Source organism: Humulus lupulus, chromosome 2 (assembly GCF_963169125.1).
Source record: "Humulus lupulus chromosome 2, drHumLupu1.1, whole genome shotgun sequence".
Taxonomy (NCBI): domain Eukaryota; kingdom Viridiplantae; phylum Streptophyta; class Magnoliopsida; order Rosales; family Cannabaceae; genus Humulus; species Humulus lupulus.
This window is the reverse complement of record NC_084794.1, coordinates 96,760,010-96,783,855: the sequence shown is the minus strand read 5'-3', so window position 1 is coordinate 96,783,855 and position 23,846 is coordinate 96,760,010. Positions and strand designations below refer to the sequence as shown.

The following is a 23,846-nucleotide window of genomic DNA, read 5'->3' as shown; positions in this document are numbered from 1 at the left end:
TAATTCGGAGGTAAAAATCATAAATAGCATTTATATTATTATAAAGACTTTATTAATTTTGTGCTATCTCGTGAGAAAATAATAAGATTGGAGATTTGATGTTACTTAGATATTATTAATTTAATTTTTTTATTATAATTTTTTTATATTTATTTTTAAAATAATAAATAATAGTCCCAAAAAATATTTTTATTTTTTAATTTAAAAAAAATAAAGTAAACTTGTTTTTTTAAACAAATAATAAAAATTACCTAACCTATTTTATTTTATTTTTCAAAATAAAAAATAAAAAATAGTTATCAAAACACATTTTTATTTATAAAAATGAAAAAACGATAAACAAAAATATATTTTTATTTTTGTGGTTAAAAAATTCAATTTTTTTTAATAAATAGCAGCCTATATATATATATATATATATATATATATATATATTTTTAATAGAAACCTCAAATTTATTCGGGCAGACGGGTGATGGCGGACTTTGAAGATCAAGTGTGACTGCGTGTACTCACTTCTTCTCCGTGATCCCATTCAATTTTAATTCTTTGTTTGGTTACTTGGAAACACTGCGAGATAAGCCCATCAAATCAAACTACGTACATACATCTATTTCAGTGAGTCTCGCAAATGTATCCTCCCTTAATCCTTGGATTTTCGAACTTTTTACTGAACCCATGAGCACAGATGCTCTGCCATTAACCATAAAAAGTGAGCTCAAATTTTCCATTTTTTCACGTTTTCTTAGCTACCAGGATAAGTTCTTTTGATTTATTGCTCATTAGGAACATTACGTGATTTTATGCCTACCTGGGTTCAAATTTGCTCTATAGTGATTACTGACATTGGTGACAAGTCTAAATTCTAATAGATAGTTTTGTTTCAGTGTTCATTCAATAAAAGCTGCAACTCTGAAAGGATTGACTTCAATCAATAATGGCACTGCTAGTTTTAGCTCTTCTCTTTTTCTGGGCATTTGGTATTTTTGTTGTTCTTAAATATTTTGTTTGATATAACCCCCAATTCACGAAACACACTGTGACATCTCTTTTGGAGTTTCTTCAATAGAAAGTCGTTTTATGTAGTTAGTTACTGCCTCCAGGTTCAATAGCAAGTATTAAATAATTGGAATCTCACGCTTGATTATTATGTGGTTAAAATAACACCCAGTATTTTTAATTTCTTTTTGGTCCAGGTAAAATGGAATCAAATGACTTTTTCAGTTGAACAAGATAGTTCTTTTTTTCCTATGGAGATAGATCTTGAACTGCCTTCGTGTGAGCAGGATAAATTAGACATTGGATCAAATTCAAGGGCTGATGTTGTAGATAACACAGTTGGAATTGATATTGAGGAAGAACCTGTAGATTCTCCAGGATTTAGTGAATGTGACGAGGAAGATCATGAATCAAATGCTGACCAAAATATTTCCAGCTATCAAGATCCAGTGGATTTCAACACTGTTGGGGTGGATGTTGTCAACAAAGGGTCCACTTGTGAGCCCTGCAATGGTTTGGAGTTTGAATCAAAAGAGGAAGCATATTCTTTTTATAGAGAGTATGCTCGTTTCGTGGGATTTGGTATCACAATTAAGGCCAGCCGGCGCTCAAAAAAGTCTGGAAAATTTATTGATATAAAGGTTGCATGCTCTAGATTTGGCAACAAGCGCGAGTCTGGTACTTCTGTCAATCCAAGACCATGTATAAAAACAGACTGCAAGGCCGGCATGCATATTAAGAGAAAAGGAGATGGTAAATGGATCATACATAGTTTTATGAAGGAGCATAACCATGAGATTTATCCAGATGACTTTTATTATGCTATCAATAGAAAGAGTAAACAATCTATTGTTGCTGCTTATCAAAAGAAAGGTTTGCAATTGGCTTTAGAAGATGAAGATATACAGCTAATGCTTGATTTTTTTATGCATAAGCAGGAGGAGAGTCATGACTTCTTCTACTCCATAGATTTGGATCATGAAAAACGTCTGAAAAGTGTATTATGGGTTGATGCAAAAGGTAGAAATGAGTATAGTAGTTTTTGCGATGTTGTCTTCTTTGATACATTTTATGTCGCAAATAAATATAAGATACCTTTTGTTCCAATTGTTGGAGTTAATCACCATTGCCAGTATTTTTTGCTTGGCTGTGCATTGATTGGAGAAGAGACTACACCAGCTTTTGTTTGGTTGATGCGAACATGGCTTAAAGCAGTAGGTGGATTAGCTCCTAGAGTAATTATTAGTGATCAAGATAATTTTTTGAAAGAAGCTGCAGCTGATGTATTTCCTGATGCACGACATTGTTTTTGCTTATGGCATGTCCTGGGAAGGATACCTGGGAATTTGTCTTGTGAAATGAATCAAAAGGAAAAATTTATAGAAAATTTCCACGAATGCATCCATAGATCTTGGACTGATGAACAATTCGAAATGAAATGGTGGAAGATGGTTGAAAGATTTGACCTAAGAGAGGATGTATGGATACAGTCATTATATGAAGATCGTAAAAGCTGGGTACCAACTTACATGAAGGATTTGTTTTTAGCTGGAATGTCTACGAATGTGCGATCTGAAAGCTTATGCTCATTCTTTGACGGGTACCTTTCCCCAGTAACCACAGTTAAGGAGTTAATTGAGCTGTATAAAAAAATATTGGAAGACATATATGTCATGGAAGCAAATGCAGATTTTGAAACTCAACACAAGCAACGCACATTAAGATCTCTTTCAAATTTTGAGAAACAGACGTCATTAACTTATACAGATGCAATATTCAAAAAATTTCAGTTAGAGGTTTTGGGAGTAGTTTCTTGTCATCTGCAGAAAGAAGGAGAAACTGAAGCAGCCATAATCTACCAGGTTGATGATTCTAAAGAACGCCAGAACTTTCTTGTGGCTTGGAATGAGGAAGAGTTTCAAATATCTTGTTTGTGTCGATCTTTTGAATACAAAGGATTTCTTTGTAGACATGCCTTACTTGTCCTTCAAATGTCAGAAGTTTCGGTTATTCCATCACATTACATTCTGAAGCGATGGACAAAAGATGCGAAGGTCAAGCATACTGTTTCTGAATTACCAAGGAGGAATTTACGGTTGCAACGATTCAATGATCTGTGTAAATTAGCCACTAAACTGGGCGAAGAAGGATCTTTATCTTCAGAAGCTTACCATATTGCCATTCAGGCATTAGAGGAAGTACTGAAACATTGTGTGGATGTCAACAGCTCTGTCCAAAGTAGTTTGGGACCTAGCATGTCAAATGTTCATAGTTTTGTTGATGCTGTAGAGAATCATGGTTCCATTACTGGAAAATCATTTAAGAAGAAGAAAATGTACAAGAAAAGAAAGGTCAGTTTAGTGTTGATACTTAAATGTAGATCCCGTTACTTTTCTATAGCTGTTCTGATTGATATTCTCTGAAGTGGATTTTGTATGTACTTTAGGGAGAATCTGAGTCAGGGGTAACTACTAGGATGCAAGACAGTGACCCTCGGATGGTTTGTTTTGTTTTTCTTAATTCAGAATATCTTGCTCATCTAACAAGAACTGCTTCAAATGCTATGTTGTACACTCCATAATTGATTTATTTATGTAGGAGCACATGCGTCCCAGAGCTGACAACCTTGACAACTGTTATATCCCTCAACAGGAGATACAAGTGGTGGTATGGATCATCCTATATTGTCCTAAGATATTGCAAAAGTTCAACTTAAAAGCTCCTACAGTTTTGATTTCATTTTTGTTGTTTCATAGATGCGATCATGTTTTTCTCTAGGAACTTGATTCTGGAGCTCAAGATGTTGATGGCTTCTATAATCGGCACAGTATCCACGGAGTAGTAAGGAATTGGAATTTTTGACCTTGAATGATATTTATTTAATAATCCACTCCAACATTGTTTGTACTTGCTGTAGGGGCAATTTGAATCAATTTCCACTGTCCATGACGGTTTCTATACCCATCAACAGGGCTTGTTGGTACGATATTTGTTATTTACACTTTACACCTTATGTGTGTATTGGGCTACCACCCTCACCTTGATGATTTCTTAAATATCTCAAACTATCCTTGGTTCTGATACATTAATGTCCTGCATTTCCTCCAGGGACAGTTGCATTCCGTGCCAACACGTGCTGTGCACTATGGAAACCAACAGTGTATGCAAGGACTGGTACTGCATTTGGATGCTAGCACATTCTACTCTATATCATATGGTTTAATGTAGTCACTAATTAAAGATTCAAATTTGGACGATTGTTTCTTTCAGCTTGGTTTTAGGGTGCCCACTGTGCATGGTTGTTTTGACATTCAGGAAAATCTGCAAGATGTGGTGAGCATTTATATGGTTTTCCTCTTTTTTCATAAATATATATATATATATATATATAGAGAGAGAGAGAGAGATATTTTGGCTTCTCATGTAGCTGGCATCTTGTGGAGAAGAGACTCTTTGCTTCTGAGAGCCAGATATCCCTACTCTTTTGTAGAGGATTATTAAGTGATTACTGTTTGGCAGCAGGAACAATCTGTGGGCTCCTCACAATATCAGAACATTGCACCAAAACACCAACCGGATAAGCATCTGTCCCGGTAGTTTGAGCTTTTATCATTTCAGAGTAAAGACACATGAGGAGATTTTAGAACATCCTCGATGAAAAGAGGTCATCTTTTATATGCTCTTTTATTATGATTTGATTGTACATTCCGACCAAAGTGTACAGCAGACTGTCACTATTTTCCAGTGAGACAATCACACAGTAATCTATAAAGAGATTCCAACCAAAAAAAATCCTGTACTTTCTTCCTCTTTATTTTTGTCATGGGAAGTGGATACACATTACAAAAAGAAAATGAAAAATAGAACATCTTTCTTTCTACAAATTGACCTGCACTTTTGGATGAGAGTCCAAATATTCTTTGTAAAAGCACTTAAGACATAACTCGTATACATTTTAGGGAACCATCATGTGCCTCCAAGTATTAGGTGCACAACTGAACATAATACATCATCCTCAATGAATGCTCATCATTACACTTTCTCATCTTTAAAGGATTGTAAAGCACTCCTTTTCAGGCTCACCTCCTTCCAGCAAGGATGACGATGGTAAAGCCATTTCTGACCTTAAATTACAATTGGTTAATTAGTGAACACGAGTATGGTGCCCAAATTAATCTGCTTCATAACAATTTGATGTGACAGTGATTTGTTTAGTACTTTAGCTTTGTGGAGGGTGACGGTGAATCGAGTGATTTTATTATATATTGCTCTTCAAAAACTTGCTAGAATTATTTCCACCCATGTTCCAAAACGGTAATAATTGGCAGGTAACAATGAAAATAAACATGGGATACAATACAACTTATGTTCTATGACGTCACATGAGATCTCTTCCTCAACTTGCACCACAAACCATTCTTGGTATGGATGGTCGCGCCGGTAACCAATTCCACAGATTCAGGAGACCCCTTCAGTTCCACATCAAACTTCTGTAACAACATAGCCAACGCCACGGTTGCCTCCATGAGCGCAAATTGGTCTCCGACGCATTTTCTTGGTCCTCCACCAAAGGGTAAGAAGGCAAAATCAGATATAATCTGGTAATTGATACAACAAATTTGTTACTTAATGAGTCAGAAATTGAATAAAAGCTTCAGAAAGAATGCAAGGAGCATGAATGAATAACCTCATTTGGGTACAATGCTCCAGGGCTTCGAGATGGGTCAAAACCATCCCATCCTTCAACATCTTCATTCTTTTTTTCCACTAAGAACCTCTCTGGTTCAAATTCATTAGCACGGTCCCAAAAATAGGGAGATCTATGAAGATTATACACCTGTGTAGACAATTTTAAATTTCTGTTTAAAAAGATGAAAAGTAGAAACATGAATAGTGTCATGAGTGCCAACATAACAAGAAATGAATAGAGAGAAGAGAACAATTGTGTTCCACTCACAGATATAAATATATCAGTTCCAGGAGGGATTGCATAACCGTCTTTGTTACCATTGAACCCTCCTGCACATATCGATTTGAATTTCATTTTTTTTTTCAATAAGTAAATAAAAACAAAAAACCTCAGGTATTACAAGGAATACATTATACATAGTTCTTCTGGGATCCTTTAACTGTATCATATCTCAGAAGATTTAGTGTAAAAACCTGGCAATTTATCTGATTTGAGGGAGCGTCTAATAAGCAAAGGCGGTTCAGGATATAATCGAAGAGATTCTACAACAATTAGTCTAATGTAGCTGAAATGAAAAATAAATCATCAAATAATCAGTGTCTATCATGAGCATGCTATCTGAAAATAAAGCCATGGTCACGTCATTATTATGAGGTTCCATTTGAGATGAAAGAGAATCAACTCCAATTGAAAAGCATAATTTTTAAATTCAACATTCCTAATCTCCAACGCCAAGTATATAGACAACAGCCATAAAATAAAAGTTTAATCGTTATTAACCAATGCTTAGTAGAAGAACAATGGAAAATTTGGAACTTTACAAAGCATGGTAGAGCAAAAATAACAGAAAAAACTCTTCTAGATCTATTTGGAACATAATGTAACACTATCAAATTGTAAATAAAGTGTCTAAGATTACACTATCACATTGATGTTCTACTGAATTGATTTTAATCACTTGAGTTTGAATATGAATCATTGTTGATTTAGCTAGATTTTTGGGGAGATTTAGAGCTCTTCTTTTCCTCATTTGAAATTTTGAATTATCATATTTTTGACAGAATTCTTCTGTATAAATGAATAAATAAATTCAGATATAATAAGCATAGAGGCATACTCCAATTTTTTAACGGATTCAAATGTTGGCTCATCCTGTCCAAGTACTGAATCGATCTCCTTTTGCGCCTTTTTCATTTTTGATGGATTCTGCGGTAGATAAGTAATTTGGATTAGTATGTTTATGCAATGAGAAAGTATGACAGTTATTAGCAAGAAGCCAAAGAAGAACTTTCACATAACTTCATGATGTGTCTAACACATATTTTAATATTATAAGCTAGACATGGATAATCATACTTGAGCGAGCAGGAAAACAGCCCAAGTAAGAACAGCAGCTGTTGTTTCATGGCCAGCAATAAGCATAGTCATCAGGTCATCCCGTAACTGTCAGAAAAATTGAAGGTTATAAGTAAAATTTAACTAGTAAAATGCTCCTTAACATCCCCAAAATAAGCTGACCATAGCCAGTCCAACCTATCTAAAGAATTTCCCAGGAACCCACAAATAAATACATGCACAGTGATCCCACAACACGATGATTGTGAAATAAAAATCAAGTATATGATAGAGAATGGAGAAAAAAGAAAAAGTGAAAGGAACAAAAAAATAAATAAGCTTATATTACCTAACTAATTTAGCAGAAAAACCAATAGCAACTAAATATATATTTCGACTAGAGGTATTCAACGGATTCGTATCATACTATTCTAGACATTATTCATCCAATTCACACTGAGGTTGATTCAGAAAATGCAGCTAGTATAATTAGTGTCTAGTAATAGTATAAATTAAAAAAATTCAAATACCGATAAGTGAATGTGAGAATTTTACAATTTCAATCCAAACTATTCATTTATCCCTGATTTTCCATATCTCAAAATTACTACTTTGTATATTATATAATTGTTGTTATATATAATATGTTGTTTTCTTTTCTTTTCTTTGGCAAGCACGGGCCACTTAACCATGCTTTAAGATTGTATTGAATCAATTTGGGCAAATTTTGTCTAGAAATCTTAGAGATGCATAAACTAAGATTTATGATTGGTTTACCTGACGGTCATCGACATCAGCTCCCCGCATATCAACTAAGAAACGCAGAAGACTTGCATCCTGCAAACTTTAAGTTATAAGGCTGTAATTATAAGACTTATAATGCTCGAATTACATAATATCTTATTTTTACATAAACAAGTAAATTTTAAATTATAATTATGTATTAATTAAAACTATTCACCAACCTTCAGATTTGAGTAGTCCCTTTGTTGCAATTTTTCAACATCTGTTTCCTGAAATTGAATGCATGATCAAGTTCTACGTATTGTTTAGTAGATAATTTGGTTAGTCCTCTAGAGGCAGCATATGCTACAAGTAGCAACTTAAATGTTTTGACATTGACAAAAAAACTATAGTACAACACATAAGAAACTCATGCTGAATCAAAATGGGAAACTATATCTGTTGCAGAACATGTAAAACTAATGCACCAGAAAACTGTAGCAATCTTGAGATCTTTGCAGGTGCTCAAACCTGCCAAGCTTTATTAGAGTTTGATACTATATTGAAATGGTTCTAATCATATGTGGTGTATACATGTTTTTATTGTCAACATTGATCAGGTTCTAATGATTTCCACATCTATTAGTTGGTACCCTAAAGATATAAATTGCTTCAGTTTCTCAATCATGTATTATGCGCACCAATTTAAGTAAAATCCTTTGACTGACATACCAACTTTCCATACATTTGCCTAGCTTGGAGAAGCACTATCTCTCACATTCTTTCTACTAGAAAACTAACATCATATCATACTAAAAGCTTACAATATCATGTAAATATGATTGCATCCAAACACATTTATGATTGGTGCCTCCATTATACAGCATATATAGTATCTAACCTGCCTCGTGTCCTTTGCATTTCTGATGAGTCCATCAAGACACTCATTGATGACCTTTAGGTCCTTCTGGAACTTCCGTTGCCTGGGGACTATCCATTTCATGAAGGGAACTTTCCAATATGGAATATAAAAGGTTGATCTGTGTTCTGCTTCAAAAAGGGTACCATACACTGCCTGCGATAAAACTGTAAAAATTTAACATGCAATATGGCTTAGAAATATTGCAAATTTTTTTTATTTTTTTTAAAAATTGAAATGTAGATGACAGTACAATCATGTCCATGATTAGGTTAAAATTTTGTAAGATTGAAGTAGTTAATTCTTCAAATTTTATTATATCAGCAAATCAATATCTTCTTTTCACTTCTTGTACTACACCAAGGAATAAGACCTTACAACATATCTTTCTAATAATGGCCCAGTTTGGCTAAGTGTTTGGATAAAAAATAAAAAGTATTTTTTTAATTCAAAAGTCATTTTGGGAGAGCTATTTTCTAAATTAGAATAATTTTCATAATTCCTAATTTATTCATAAAAGATTTTTTTTTATTGATATCCAAACACATTGAAAAGAAATTTTCATTAAAAAAATTTGTATATATCCAAACAGAAAAAAATAAGTCCCAGCTTTTACTTATCTTTATACTTTTAGCTATAAGCAAAAGCAGCTTAGCGAAACTGCATAAATGTTTTCTATAATTATTTATTGGAACACATTGGTGTTGACAATCTATAGCACATCTGAAACACGAATCAGGAAGTGCTGTACCAAAACAAAAAGTAGCAGGAATGTGGGAATGGAAATGCAATCTTTGGTCATTCTCCGAAGTACAATATATACCACACAATCAGATCACATAGTCCAAAGAGAAATACAACCAAGCAGAAAATACATAAATCCTGTTCAAAAATCTATAATATGATAAACCAACGCAACCACAATTAACTAAGTAAAAAAGTGTGCAAATATGGTATGTCAAAATATGCCTAAAACCAAAACGGACTACTGCAAAGTGAAAACTGTTTAATCTAACCTTAATCACAGGCGATTCTTTAGTGACAGAGCCAAAGTCATAGTTAAAAACACCAAGCCCAATAATATCAAGAGCTAAATTTGAGAACTCTGCTTCAAGATCCAGCTCAATTGTTTGTCCACCTTGCAAGTTCTCTCTTTCTAGGAGCTTATCGATTTTCAATATTGTTCTTTCTGAACAAGAAGTAAATACTTTGACCATAGTTTCCAGGTACAAGGAATGGAATCCAGGAGCAATAACTGCAAAGAAATAAATAATACATACATATATATCAAGTGAAAGAATTAGCCTAAACAAATTAAAATAATAATTTACTTGTCTGTTTTCCATTGACATATTTGTTGAATGTTATAACTAATAAATTAAGCATTCAGTACTAACTTGAGAAAAAACCTCTATTATCAGATTATAGTGATGGCCAGACACAATCTTACTGTTAGATTATAGTCTATCATTAATCATTAAAAAGAACAAACAAGAATTAGTTTTTTGCCATTGCCCAACTCTCCACCCATGTCTATCCATATTGTCTGATTACGCAGACCCCTTATGAGTCTATGACACTTGTCGATTAAAAATTTGGCTACATGCTTCTGAGTCTCATAATAATGCATACATAAGTTGGTGAAATGTGTTTTTTATGGGACATCATTTTTGGACCATTCTCTTTTATGCACAAATTTATTCCGTCAACAACTAGAACAATAGGACATCTAACAAAGGAGAAGAGAGTCAAAGTGCCAGAACAAATGACAGCTTTCTTTACTTTTAAATGACCAAATAATATTATTCTTATAGCTGATGAAAAATCCAAGACCATGTTGGAAATGACTCAATATTAGTTCAAAAGCTAGCATAGAGTTGCACTTCTTAAACTTGGGAGCAAAAATTTAAACTTTACATGTTTACTTGCTCACCTCTTCTCCTCAATTTCCACGTGTCAAGGTCAGCAGGTATAAGTCCTTTTCCCATTATAGGTTCTAGTATATCAGCAAGAACTCCCTACTAACATAAAAAGAAAGGGCAAAATATTGCTAGAAGAAAAAATTTATTGGCAAAAAATATAAAACTAAAAATAAAAAATAAATTGACCTTGTCAAATGAAAATGCATTTTCTCGAAGAATATGCCTTGCTACAACAGGATCTGAGACTACAACAAAGGCTTTTGGTCCAAAAGCAAGCTTATACACTGCCCCATGCTGCCAGAGTAGACAAATTTCAAAGAGCATAAGGAATCCACAAGTATACATGCTATTGGATTCAAAGGGGGTGAATTTTTTGCCAAAATGAAAGTAACAAAAATTATCACTTCGATTGAGGGTGAATACCTCTAAGAACCAATCATACAGAGAAAAGAAGAGAGGTCTGTCAAACAAATCTGTAACAGCACCTTCAGCTATAGGCATGGACCCTAAGCTTCCCCCACTTAACAAATTGGTAAGAAGGTTGCTTGCATTATCTAGAAAATTTCTTTTTGTTTTCACTTCATCTGTACTGGTTGATTGACATCTGCATTTCACAAGTATTAGCAACAGTTTAGATTTACGTTCTTTGTTATCAATCGTGGGCAGAGATTGAGGATGATGCTCATGATTACTGGGTTTTATTTCCTATTGCAGCAAGGATACAATGTTACACTTACTCTTGCCAATAATAGTCCAAAACTCAAATCACAGTGATTCATTTTTCATTCATGTTATCTATAAATTTATTTTAGCATGATCTAAAAGCTCCTTCTTTCTTTTTTATATTGCTTCTTTTGTAAAGAATAGAATAGCTTCATTAGCTACCTAAAACACAATTAGCCAAGTCATTATGTATAGATTGTTCTAGACTCTGTTATATGCCAGGCTGTTATATTGTAACTTGTGCATCATTCCTTTTGTAACAAACCAGCTACGTGGCAGCTTGTGAATATGCTATTCCTTTTGTATACTGTTTTATTGAGGCCATATATACAATACAGAGAACCGATCTCCAATTGAGCTGGAACAAGTTTTCTAACAGATTTTTTTTATTTTCTAAACTTGGTATCAGAGCAATTGTTAGGCACACGCCATGGCGGACTCAACCTCAGCTCCACAGACGATGGAAAGCATTGGAGCAACGCCCACACCGGAGACTCCCACCTCTGCAACAGCCCCACCTCCATCGACGGCATTGATGCTGACTATTGCAACGAATCCGATTCCAGCAGCAACCCCTTTCAGCACATTGAACCACCCGTTTGTGATGAAGCTCGACAGAAATAACTACCCACTATGGAAAACGATGGTGACCACCATCATCCGTGGGCATCGACTGGAAGGGTACATCAATGGTCTAAAACCGTGCCCTCCAGAATTTTTGAACTCAGCATCTACCAAAGCTCCTAATATACCTATAACCTTGAATCCTGACTATGAAACATGGTTAGTGCATGACCAGCTCTTGATGGGGTGGCTTTATGGCTCAATGACTGAAGCAATCGCCTCAGAACTAATGGGATCGAAGACCTCCCAAGCTCTCTGGACTGCTCTAGAGCAGCCGTATGGAACTTACTCTCAGGCAAACACTGATGAACTTCGGAGCAAACTTCAGATCACCAAAAAGGGCTCAGTGAGCATGGTTGATTACCTGAGACAAAAGAGAATGTGGGTTGACACTCTTGCGATGGCAGGAGACCCATATCCTGAACATTATCTGGTTGCTAACATTTTGTCTGGGCTGGATAGTACAGATTACTTGCCAACCATTGTACAGATTGAGGCAAGACCCAACATCACTTGGTAAGAGCTGCAGAATTTACTTCTCAGGTTTGATAGCAGGCTGGATCGACTCAACAACACTGGTTCTACTCCCAAACAAGCCTCGCTAGGTGGACCATCTATGAACTTTGCTCAAAAACCCTTGAACAACTTTGGGTCCCAACGATCCTACCCAAATGCTTCATTTGGTCGAGGTCACTCCAACTACTCGGGGCATTCACGAGGTGGTGGCAATCTCTTTAGAGGCATAGGTGGTCGTGGAAATGGCTCCAAACCGACTTGTCAAATCTGTGGAAGATATGGTCACTTAGCAACCCACTGTTACAGTCGCTACGATGAGTCATTTATGGGTCAGCAACAAGGCAAGGAGCACAACCAAGACAAGCTATTAACAGCTATGATTGCAACACCAGAAGTGCTCAATGATGAAAGCTGGTATGCCGATAGTGGTGCAAGTAATCACCTGACCTCAGAAGGAGATAAGATGATTGGAAAAATTGATTATGGTGGTAAGGAAAAGAATACTATTGGGGATGGTCATCAGTTGCATATTTCTCATATTGGTACTAGTGCTCTAAAAACTGATTCTCGTGCATCATTGATATTAAATGATCTGTTATATGTGTTGTAGATTACTAAAAACTTGATAAGTGTATCCAAGTTAACAGCTGATAATAATGTCTCTGTTGAATTCTTTTGTGACTCATGTTGTGTGAAGGATCGAGCAACAGGGACAGTGGTACTTCGAGGGGAACTTAAAGATGGATTGTATCGGCTGGACACCACTCTTCTACCTCAGTCAAGTTCAACTCAAACAACAGCTAAAGGAATGCTATTCTCTAGTGTTGTAACAAAGGAAAAGCCAAATAAGGGGGTTTTGAATGGGTCAATAGTTGATGTTTGGCATAGGAAACTAGGACATCCTTCTATTAATCAACTGAAACAGATTTTGAAAATGTCTAATGTAAAAACTGGAATGAATGAGAATCTTCAATTTTGTGATGCTTGTCAATATGGGAAATCCCACTCTTTGCCCTTTAAGATTTCAATGAGTAGAGCTACTGCAGTGCTAGATTTAATTCACACTGACCTTTGGGGACCAGCCCCTATTACCTCACACACAAACTCGAGATATTACATCCATTTTCTTGATGATTACAACAAGCATTTCTGGTTCTTTCCTTTAAAATCTAAATCTAATGCCTTAACATCCTTTATACAGTTCAAGGCTTTAGTCGAGAATCGTTTTAGCAAGAAAATCAAGACACTAAGGTCTGACATGGGAGGAGAATTTCAGGCATTCACTGAGTTACTTCATAGCAATGGTATTGAGTTCCAACATCCATGCCCACACACTTCAGCACAGAATGGACGAGCAGAGAGAAAACATCGGCATATTGTCGAAACTGGGCTGACACTACTCGCTCAAGCACACATGCCTCTGAAATATTGGACAGATGCATTCCAAATAGCAACCTACTTGATTAACAGAATGCCAACACCTATGCTGCAAGGAAAGTCACCATTTGAGGTCTTAAATAACAAGATGCCTGACTACAAAGAGCTAAAGGTCTTTGGAGCTGCTTGCTTTCCCTGCCTTCGAGCATACCAGCCACACAAGTTCAGTTTTCGCACTATCAAATGTGTAAACTTGGGGTACAATGAAGCTTACAAATGATACAAATGCCTCAGCCCTTATGGGCGAATATATATTTCCAGGAATGTAATATTTAATGAAAATGAATTTCCTTTCATGGCAGGTTTTCTAAATAATTATGCAGCAGAAAGAGAAGTGGAAATGTCAATACCTCAGTCATGGTTTACACTACCTGAAACATACAGCCAACAACAGGTTGTGCACCATTCAGTCAAATGTCTCCTCAAGATGATCAAGGAGACCCAATGTCAACTGCTGAATCTATGAGACAAGAAAGCATCTTAAACAGCTCTACAGGCACACCTATAGCGGTTGTACCTGATATGTCTCTAGAAGAAGGATGCATTAGAGGTCGAACATCATCATCTAATGAAGGCTTTGGAACATCAGAAGAAATTCAGTTACCACATACAGATTATGAGGATCAATCTACAACTCAAGCCAGCAACATCAACTAACATAATGAGCATCACATGGTCACTAGATCAAAAGCTGGAATATTTAAGCCAAATGCATACACAAGCAGTGTTCAGCTTGAAGAATCACAGACAGAACCTTTTTCCGCAGCTGAAGCTTTAGAACATGAAGGCTGGAAGACAGCAATGAAGGAAGAGTTTATGGCACTTAAAGGAAATGACACATGGGAGTTAGTTCCATCATCCGATAACTACAATATAGTGGGAAGAAAATGGGTATTCAAGAGAAAATATAACTCAGATGGCTCATTTCAGCGCTATAAAGCGAGGTTAGTGGCCAAGGAGTTTCATCAAAGACCAGGAGTAGACTTCAATGAGACTTTTAGCCGCGTAATCAAAGCATCGTCAGTAAGAGTGGTGCTAACCATTGCAACAAGTCAAGGTTTGGATGTCAGACAACTTGACATCAATAATGCATTCTTAAATGGAACTATAGAAGAAGATGTATATATGCTTCAGCCTCAAGGTTTTGAAGACTCAACAAAACCTCACCATGTATGCAAACTAAAGAAGGAAATCTATGGGCTAAGACAAGCTCCAAGATCATGGTATGATAGACTAAAGAAAACTTTACTGGATTGGAAGTTTGAAGGGTCCAAGGCAAATACTTCACTGTTTATGCTAAAAACAGTTGAGTATGTGATCATTGTCCTTATCTATGTGGATGACATAATAGTGACAGGAAACAAATCAGATGAGGTGAGGAAGTTTATTGATAAACTAAATGCTGAGTTCACATTAAAAGACTTGGGACCTCTCCATTATTTCCTGGGAATAGAAGTTCATCGAGATGATACTAGTTTCTATCTCTCTCAAGGGCGTTATATATCTAAGTTGCTTCAAAAGGTGAATATGGCTAACATCAAGCCATGCCCTACACCCATGACAGCTGGTAGGCCGTTGTCCATTCATGAAGGAGTCTTGCTTGAAAATCCCACAACTTATAGAAGTGTCATCGGGGCATTACAATATCTAAATCATACCAGACCAGACATATCCTTTTCAGTCAATAAGCTGAGTCAGTTTCTCAAGGCACCCACAACAGTTCACTGGAGCGCAGTTAAGAGAGTTCTAGGATATTTGAAGGGGACAATGCATCATGGTCTACATGTCTCACCAAGTCATCAACTAACATTGACAAGTTTTTCAGATGCTGACTGGGCATATTGTCCAGATGACAGAAGATCAATGGGAGGCTACTGTGTATTCCTTGATGAAACTCTAATATCTTGGTCATCAAAGAAACAGACAGTTGTAGCAAGGTCGAGTACTGAATCTGAATATAGAGCATTGGCACAACTAGGAGCTGAACTTTCCTGGCTTCAAGAACTGCTGCATGAAATGAGATTTAAATTTCCATCTGTGCCAATTATCTGGTGTGACAATATGGGAGCCAGTGCCTTAGCATCCAATCCATTCTATCATGCTAGAACCAAGCATATAGAAATTGATGTACACTTCATTAGAGACAAAGTCATGCAGAAACAATTGGAGATACGCTACGTGCCTTCTCATGACCAAATAGCAGATTGCTTGACAAAAGGACTCAGCCACACCAGGTTCAGATTTCTTGTTGACAAGCTCGGAGTGACACCATCACCCTTTCGCTTGAGGGGCGGAGTTAAAGAATAGAATAGCTTCATTAGCTACCTAATACACAATTAGCCAAGTCATTATGTATAGATTGTTCTAGACTCTGTTATATGCCAGGCTGTTATATTGTAACCTGTGCATCATTCCTTTTGTAACAAACCAGCTAAGTGGCAGCTTGTGAATATGCTATTCCTTGTGTATACTGTTTTATTGAGGCGATTGTTAGGCCTCCATTGACTTATGTCTACAGTAGGAAGGGTATAAAGGGTACACGTGTTGCTGATGTAGGGGAATGAGACTTTAGACAGTTAGTTATAAGAGAAAGGACTGTCTAGGAGAGGGTGCACAGTAAGAAACTGTTAGGGGTATATTCTAATCCAGCAGGGATGGGGAGAGGTAGGAAGTAAGTAGAAAATTGTAACCTGTTTGGGAGAGAACTAGGCTCTCGAATTTCCTAGCTATCAATACAATCAAGGCTCATCCATTTTTTCCACTCTGTTATTGCATTTTCTATTCTGTTTCTGGGTTATTTGTCACTTGAATTGCAGGTTCATCCTATCAAATTGGTATCAGAGATTAGATCCAGATGGGACCTAAGAAGGCTGACAATCCGAATGAGATGTGGGAGGACAAGCTGGAAGCAGTGCAATCAGAATTTCAGAAAGGGCTCACAGAGGTTAGATCTGATTTTCAGCAATTACCCAGGGAAATCGACTTGCTGAAAACAGAAATTCAAAGGCTACCTGCGATTGAGAAGAAGATGGACTATCTAGTTACTCACTTAGCTCAGCTGATGCAAGTAGCAGGGAAGGCGACAGTGGAGGGGACAGCGACCACCATTGATCGTCAAAGGCGCGCAGTTGAGGGCGAATCGCACCAGCTACCGACTACTCATTCTCCGATGCCTCATCCAAGTCCATCGCACTCGAGGCAATCTGAACAGCCACCACAAGCAGTCAGCCAGGCCGATTCTGCATATACAGGTCTGGAACACAGTCAAGACTATAGGCCTCCCCGAATGGAGTTACCACTTTTTGCTGGAGAGAATCCGGAAGGGTGGATTTATAAAGTGGAACGCTATTTTCTGCTAAGTCGTATGTCGGAACCGGTTATGCTTGAGGCGGCCATAGTGGGTTTGGAAGGTGATGCGTTGACGTGGTTTCAATGGGAACACCAAAGGCGGCCGATTACGTCATGGGCGACCCTTAAGGAAAGACTGTTAATGCGATTTCGCTCCGCCCCTATCGGTTCCGTTTCCGAAGAATTTATGTCACTGGTTCAAACTTCTACTGTCAGAGAATATAGGCTGAAGTGGGAAGCATTAGCATCCAGAGTTCCAGACGTACCTGAACATATTTTGGAAGGAAGCTTTGTGAAAGGGTTGAGAGATGACATTAGAGGTGCTCTGCATATTCTACAGCCTTTAGGATTGGCTAACATCATGGAGACTGCACAAAGGGTGGAAGAAGGCCACCAGTTCTGGGCTTCGGGTCCGAGCCCTAGATCGCACCCTTCTAGGCCCACTTCCAGTTGGGGCCCAATCAGTTCTGGCCGACCCATGCCGATGTCCCATGTGAGTCGTTCGGGATCGAGTTTCCACCCCCCATCGACACCCTTCAAACCGCCCCTGTCGCCGACCACCGTACCCAGCGTGGCTAAGTCGGGGAAGCTGCCGCCTGTGCGCCGCCTATCTGAAGCAGAATACCAGGAGAAGAAGGCCCGAGGGGTATGTTTCAAATGTGACAAGAAATTCCACAGGGGCCATGAGTGTGACCAAAAATCACTCCAGATTTTGCTCACAGTTGATGACGAAGACGAAACAGTCATGGGGGAAACACCACCATCTTCGCCAGAATCAGAGGAGGCAGGGGGATCGGATGAAACTCTTGCAACACTATCTCTCAATTCGTTGGTGGGGATCTCATCGGCGCACACCATGAAACTAGCGGGGCGTATTGGACAGCGAACGGTGACAGTATTAATCGATAGTGGGGCGACGCACAACTTTCTTTCGACGGAAATCGTTTCGGCAGCAGCGATACCCATCACACCCACATCATGTTACGGAATATTACTGGGCACCGGTGGCAAAGTAAGGGCAGAGGGCATTTGTGCTCAAGTTGAGTTGGACCTTGGGCCATTGCGGGTAGTAACAGATTTCTTACCACTTGAATTGGGCGGTGCGGATGTAATACTCGGCATTAAGTGGTTAGAGACTTTGGGTAATATGCATGTTAATTGGAAGACGCTCGTCATGAAGTTTGAAGTAGCGGGGTCTTGGATTACTCTACAAGGAGACCCAAGCCTCTGTAAATCACCAATATCGCTGAAGGCTATGATTCATACCGTCGAACAGGAGGGTGGTGGTTTTTGGGTGCACTTATACTCGCTGGCAGCGATGTCAGAGACAAATTCAGCGAAGATCCCGACTGAAGTTGCCCAGATTTTGCAAAAATATCAGCCTGTTTTTTCTGTGCCACAAGGCCTGCCACCATCGCGACCCAAGGAGCACACCATTACGCTGAAGGAGGGAGTAGGGGCAGTTTCGGTAAGGCCATACCGCTACGCACAGGTACAAAAAGATGAGATTGAAAAGCTCGTGACAGAGATGCTGAACGCTGGAATAATACGCCCAAGTGCAAGTCCATTTTCCAGCCCGGTTTTACTAGTTCGAAAGAAAGATGGGAGTTGGAGGTTTTGTGTCGATTACAGGGCACTCAACAGAGAAACGGTGGCTGACAAATTTCCAATACCAGTGATAGATGAATTATTGGATGAGTTACATGGAGCCCGAATATTCACTAAGTTGGATTTGAGGTCCGGTTACCATCAAATTCGTATGGCTGCTCAAGATGTACAAAAAACAGCTTTCCGCACTCACGAGGGCCACTACGAATTCCTTGTAATGCCATTTGGACTGACAAACGCCCCAGCCACTTTCCAAGGATTGATGAATGAGGTGTTTAGAGAATTTTTGCGTAAATTTGTACTTGTATTTTTTGACGATATTTTGATTTACAGCCGGTCTTTGGAGGAGCACGTAAAGCATTTGGAGCTGGTTTTACAAAAATTACAGGGGCAGCAACTTTATGTTAATGCAAAAAAGTGTTTGTTCGGACAGTCACAAGTGGAGTATTTGGGGCACATTATTTCTGAACAGGGAGTGGCAGCAGATCCAGCAAAGTTGGAAGCAATGGCCAGCTGGCCGACCCCTAAGAACATCAAAAGCTTGCGTGGGTTTCTTGGCCTAACAGGATATTACAGGAAATTCGTGCAAGGATATGGAAGTATAGCTAGACCACTTACGGATCAGCTCAAAAAGGATGCGTTTGGCTGGAATGCAGAGGCTCAAGAAGCGTTTGAACAGCTAAAAGAGAGAATGTGTACAGTGCCAGTATTAGCTCTTCCTGATTTTTCTGCCCCTTTTATAGTTGAAGCCGATGCTTCTGGGACGGGTTTGGGGGCTGTTTTAATGCAAAAGAACAGACCAGTAGCTTTTTTCAGCCAAATACTTTCGGCAAGGGGGCGCACAAAATCTGTCTATGAGCGGGAGTTAATGGCTATTGTGTTAGCCATTCAAAAGTGGAGACCATATTTACTAGGCAGGAAGTTTATTGTGAAGACAGATCAAAGGAGTTTGAAATACCTGTTGGAGCAGAGATTCATGGCGACTGAGCATCAAAAATGGCTGACGAAAATATTGGGTTATGACTTTGAGATAGTATATAGACCGGGGCGTGATAACAAGGCAGCTGATGCGCTTTCGCGAATGCATGAAGAACCGGTGTTGCTGGCCATTTCAGCTCCTAATATTATATCTATTCCAGATTTACAAGCTCATATTTCTTCGGATCCGACGCTGTCCAAAGTATTACAGGAGCTGGACGAGGGCAAAGATGGGGGCGGGTACACTTTATCACAGGGCTGTCTCAAGTTTAAAGGGCGTTTGGTAATTCCAGCAACATCGCCATTCATTCCAATCATTCTACAAGAGTACCACAGCAGCAATTTGGGCGGTCATTCAGGCATTTTTCGCACATTTCAGCGAGTCGCAGAGCATCTATACTGGCCAGGAATGCGCAGAGATATTCATAAGTTCGTAACAGAATGTAGTGTTTGTCAGCAGCAAAAATATACCGCGCAATCTCCAGCAGGTTTACTCCAGCCATTGCCGGTTCCAGACCAGATTTGGGAGGATATCTCAATGGATTTCATTGAGGGACTACCCATTTCGAATGGATTTGACTCCATTTTTGTTGTAGTGGACAGATTGAGTAAGTATGGGCATTTTATACCATTGAGGCATCCATTTACAGCAGCTACAGTTGCTACCATTTTTGTCAGGGAGATAGTTAAATTACATGGTATTCCTAGATCTATTGTGTCGGATCGGGACAAGATTTTTCTCAGCCTATTTTGGAAGGAGCTCTTCAAGTTACAAGGGACTTCATTGAATCGCAGCACAGCCTATCACCCACAATCGGACGGCCAAACGGAGGTCGTTAATAGGTGTTTGGAGACATATCTTCGCTGCTTTGTGAGTTCCAAACCCAGCAAGTGGTCTAAATGGATTCCTTGGGCGGAATATTGGTATAACACCACCTTTCATATCTCGATCGGTATGACACCATTCAAAGCTGTTTACCACCGTGATCCTCCTCCAATCATTCCACTTGAGCAGTACCGCACGCCCGTTTCCGCAGTGGAGCAGAATCTGAAAGAGCGGGATGATATTCTGGTGTTGTTAAAGGAGAACTTGCAGCGGGCTCAGCAGAAAATGAAATTTCAAGCCGATAAGAAGCGAAGGGATGTTCAGTTCAGCGTGGGGGACTTTGTATATGTGAAGATGCGGCCATACCGTCAGCGAACAGTAGCCAAAAGAATGAATGAGAAGCTGGCTCCCAGATTTTTTGGGCCATTTCAGGTGCTAGAGAAAATCGGCCAGGCAGCTTATAAGCTGAAACTGCCTCCTGAAGCAGCGATACATCCTGTTTTTCATGTATCATTACTGCGAGCAGCGTTGGGACCAACTCAAACAGCCACCCCACTTCCCCCAGGTTTGAAAGCTGATATGGAATGGATGTTAGAACCCGAAGAGGTGTTGGAGATACGGCCAGGAACGTACAAGACAGCCCCACAAGCGTTGATCAAGTGGAAAAATCTGCCAGAATTCGAAGCTACGTGGGAAGATTTTGGCGTCATACAGGAGCAGTTTCCAGATTTTCACCTTGAGGACAAGGTGCAACTTCGAGGGGACGGTATTGTTAGGCCTCCATTGACTTATGTCTACAGTAGGAAGGGTATAAAGGGTACACGTGTTGCTGATGTAGGGGAATGAGACTTTAGACAGTTAGTTATAAGAGAAAGGACTGTCTAGGAGAGGGTGCACAGTAAGAAACTGTTAGGGGTATATTCTAATCCAGCAGGGATGGGGAGAGGTAGGAAGTAAGTAGAAAATTGTAACCTGTTTGGGAGAGAACTAGGCTCTCGAATTTCCTAGCTATCAATACAATCAAGGCTCATCCATTTTTTCCACTCTGTTATTGCATTTTCTATTCTGTTTCTGGGTTATTTGTCACTTGAATTGCAGGTTCATCCTATCAGCGATATATACAATACAGAGAACCAGTCTCCAATTGAGCTGGAACAAGTTTTCTAGCAGATTTTTTTAATTTTCTAAACTGTTTAGGTTATGTTTCAAATATGAATAAAGATGGTGAGAAAGAAAAATCATGAGCTAAGCTTTAAAAGCAATTAGCTTTCTTCCTCATTCTTTTCTCAATTATGTTTTTGGCTGCCAATAGAACAACAAACGAGTGAAGGTTTCGAACACCCATTACAATTTTAGTTTACATTAGAGCTTCAGCTTCCTAAGATATAATACTATCGGATAATTCAGTGGCAACCAAAAAGAGAGAAAACATCCATTGAAAAGGCCATATTTGTCATCTGGGTATCTCATAAAAGCTTATCTTAAATGTCCACCAAGTTCTTAGTACCCTACCCACCGAGTGAGGAAATAATTGAGAAAGAAATGAAAAGAAGAGAAAAATACCTGATACGATAGCTCTTGGGTCTGATTTGTTGAAGATTAGTGGCAGTTGAAGAGTGAAAAGAACCCAAATCACTTCTGTGAATAAGGTTGACATTCATGACAGTTAGGGGAGAGAGATAGGAGAGAGAAGCAGTAGCAGCAGCACCCATGGCCACTGAGATTTTTGAGTAGTTGGTTCAGTTCAGACCACCTAAAAATTCTGAAGTAATGATGCTTTAAATAAAATGGAAAATGACAGACATAAATGGAAAAAAAGAACTACTAAAGTTGTATATTCATTTGGATTGGATTGGATGAGAGACTATTGGCATCTTTATTGTTCATAAACTTCATGTCAAACATGTACTAAGATAACCAAAAATGAAATGTTTATGCTCTGCCCACCGACCACTGACCACTGACCACTGACCAAGATTCAAGAAGCCTAACCTACCCAAAAGCACAAAGTATGTCCGGAGATAAGGCAATAATAACCCATCACAAAAGTAGCATTTTATTTGGCTTCCAAGATTTTGAGGGAGTGGAAGGTTTATTGTATTCTAATATTGACGTTGCTTTCTCTTTTGATATAATTGTATTATTTAAGTGAATAAATCTCATCTGCTTAACTAGACAACCTTTAGAAGCCAATTTAGATGTGCCCTCTGTTTCTATATTCACCTCATTACTTGAACTTTTGACTTGTTTCATCTGTGTTCACGTGAGTTTCTTGGAGAAATGTGAACTATAGTTTTATTATTATTATTTAGAAAATTTAGATCGAAAGGTTGCACTTAATTATTAAGTAGGTAAAAGTAAATATATAGCCTAAAATGTTATATTTAAGTCTAATTTTAATTAATTAATTAATAAAAATCTAAAAATATATATATTTAACATTGAAAAACTATTTAAAATATGTTTTAAAAACAAAAAAATAATTTAAAATTTCTAATCTGAAAAAGTTATATAATTTTAAATAAACTACTTTTCAAAAATTAAATAATTTTTTCATGTTAGAAATTTTAAATTGTTTCTTATTTATAAAACAAAATTTAAATATATTTTCAATTTTTACATATTCTTTTAGATTTTTATTAACTAATTGATATTTTTTTTAATAAATTTGGTATAAAATGTGACTTATACAACCAAAAAACTACTTAACAACGGTTATACCCAAAATTCGGCACTTCCACGTGGCGACCCACGAAGCGATGAATTGTCAAGACAAAGTGTCGGGTCACAACAGTTACTACTAATCGCCGTGAGGAGTGGCCTTCGCCACTTCCCCAATACACAAGAAGAGGCAGGATTCGTCAGAACCGACCTACTTCCCCTATCGCGTGAAGCCAAATGATTCTCAAATGGTCACACTGACACCAATCGTAAGAAGAAAATGGTCCTAGCCAATCGCCCTAGTCTGACACACAAGCGGGACAAACACACTTCACAAGGATCAGCTAAAGTCCTCATCAGATGTAACTAATCCGCGAGGCCCTCGTCGGTCGCCAGTCGTCAGTCACCAGGGACCCTCGCCGCCCGAGCCTCATTCCGCAACAGAGTGTGCCTTCAACAATTAAATGAACAGGAAACGTTAGACTACTATTTTTGGGGAGACATAAACATGTCTCCAGCCAAGTGTACCAAGATTTAG

At 38.2% G+C, this 23,846-nt stretch overlaps 2 protein-coding genes across 8 annotated transcripts; one reads left to right on the top strand and one right to left on the bottom strand.

The window, feature by feature from the left end:
- Positions 1-440: 440 nt before the first annotated feature.
- Positions 441-4,797, top strand: LOC133818258 (protein FAR1-RELATED SEQUENCE 2-like). Of its 5 annotated transcripts, XM_062251018.1 has the most exons (10): positions 441-711; positions 887-979; positions 1,196-3,349; positions 3,445-3,498; positions 3,597-3,665; positions 3,777-3,839; positions 3,916-3,978; positions 4,107-4,172; positions 4,269-4,331; positions 4,518-4,797. In XM_062251018.1, exons 3-10 carry the CDS (start codon positions 1,211-1,213, stop codon positions 4,593-4,595), a joined length of 2,595 nt encoding a protein of 864 aa, XP_062107002.1. In that variant the 5' UTR covers positions 441-711; positions 887-979; positions 1,196-1,210; the 3' UTR covers positions 4,596-4,797. The 5 variants fall into 5 exon arrangements, with proteins under 5 accessions (XP_062107002.1, XP_062107003.1, XP_062107004.1 ...); XM_062251019.1 differs by lacking the exon at positions 887-979 and having other exon boundaries at positions 441-617; XM_062251020.1 differs by lacking the exon at positions 887-979 and having other exon boundaries at positions 441-632.
- Positions 4,798-5,233: 436 nt separating this feature from the next.
- LOC133818259 (cytochrome P450 97B2, chloroplastic) lies at positions 5,234-22,717 on the bottom strand. Of its 3 annotated transcripts, none has more exons than XM_062251022.1 (14): positions 22,211-22,717; positions 11,011-11,191; positions 10,774-10,881; positions 10,599-10,683; positions 9,682-9,920; positions 8,648-8,821; positions 7,989-8,036; positions 7,801-7,860; positions 7,045-7,131; positions 6,806-6,894; positions 6,162-6,253; positions 5,956-6,017; positions 5,686-5,835; positions 5,234-5,596 (listed from the first exon to the last, which is right to left on the bottom strand). In XM_062251022.1, exons 1-14 carry the CDS (start codon positions 22,357-22,359, stop codon positions 5,369-5,371), a joined length of 1,752 nt encoding a protein of 583 aa, XP_062107006.1. In that variant the 5' UTR covers positions 22,360-22,717; the 3' UTR covers positions 5,234-5,368. The 3 variants fall into 3 exon arrangements, with proteins under 3 accessions (XP_062107006.1, XP_062107007.1, XP_062107008.1); XM_062251023.1 differs by lacking the exon at positions 22,211-22,717 and adding an exon at positions 19,802-19,836; XM_062251024.1 differs by lacking the exon at positions 22,211-22,717 and adding an exon at positions 11,473-11,494.
- Between the last annotated feature and the right edge of the window lie 1,129 nt (positions 22,718-23,846).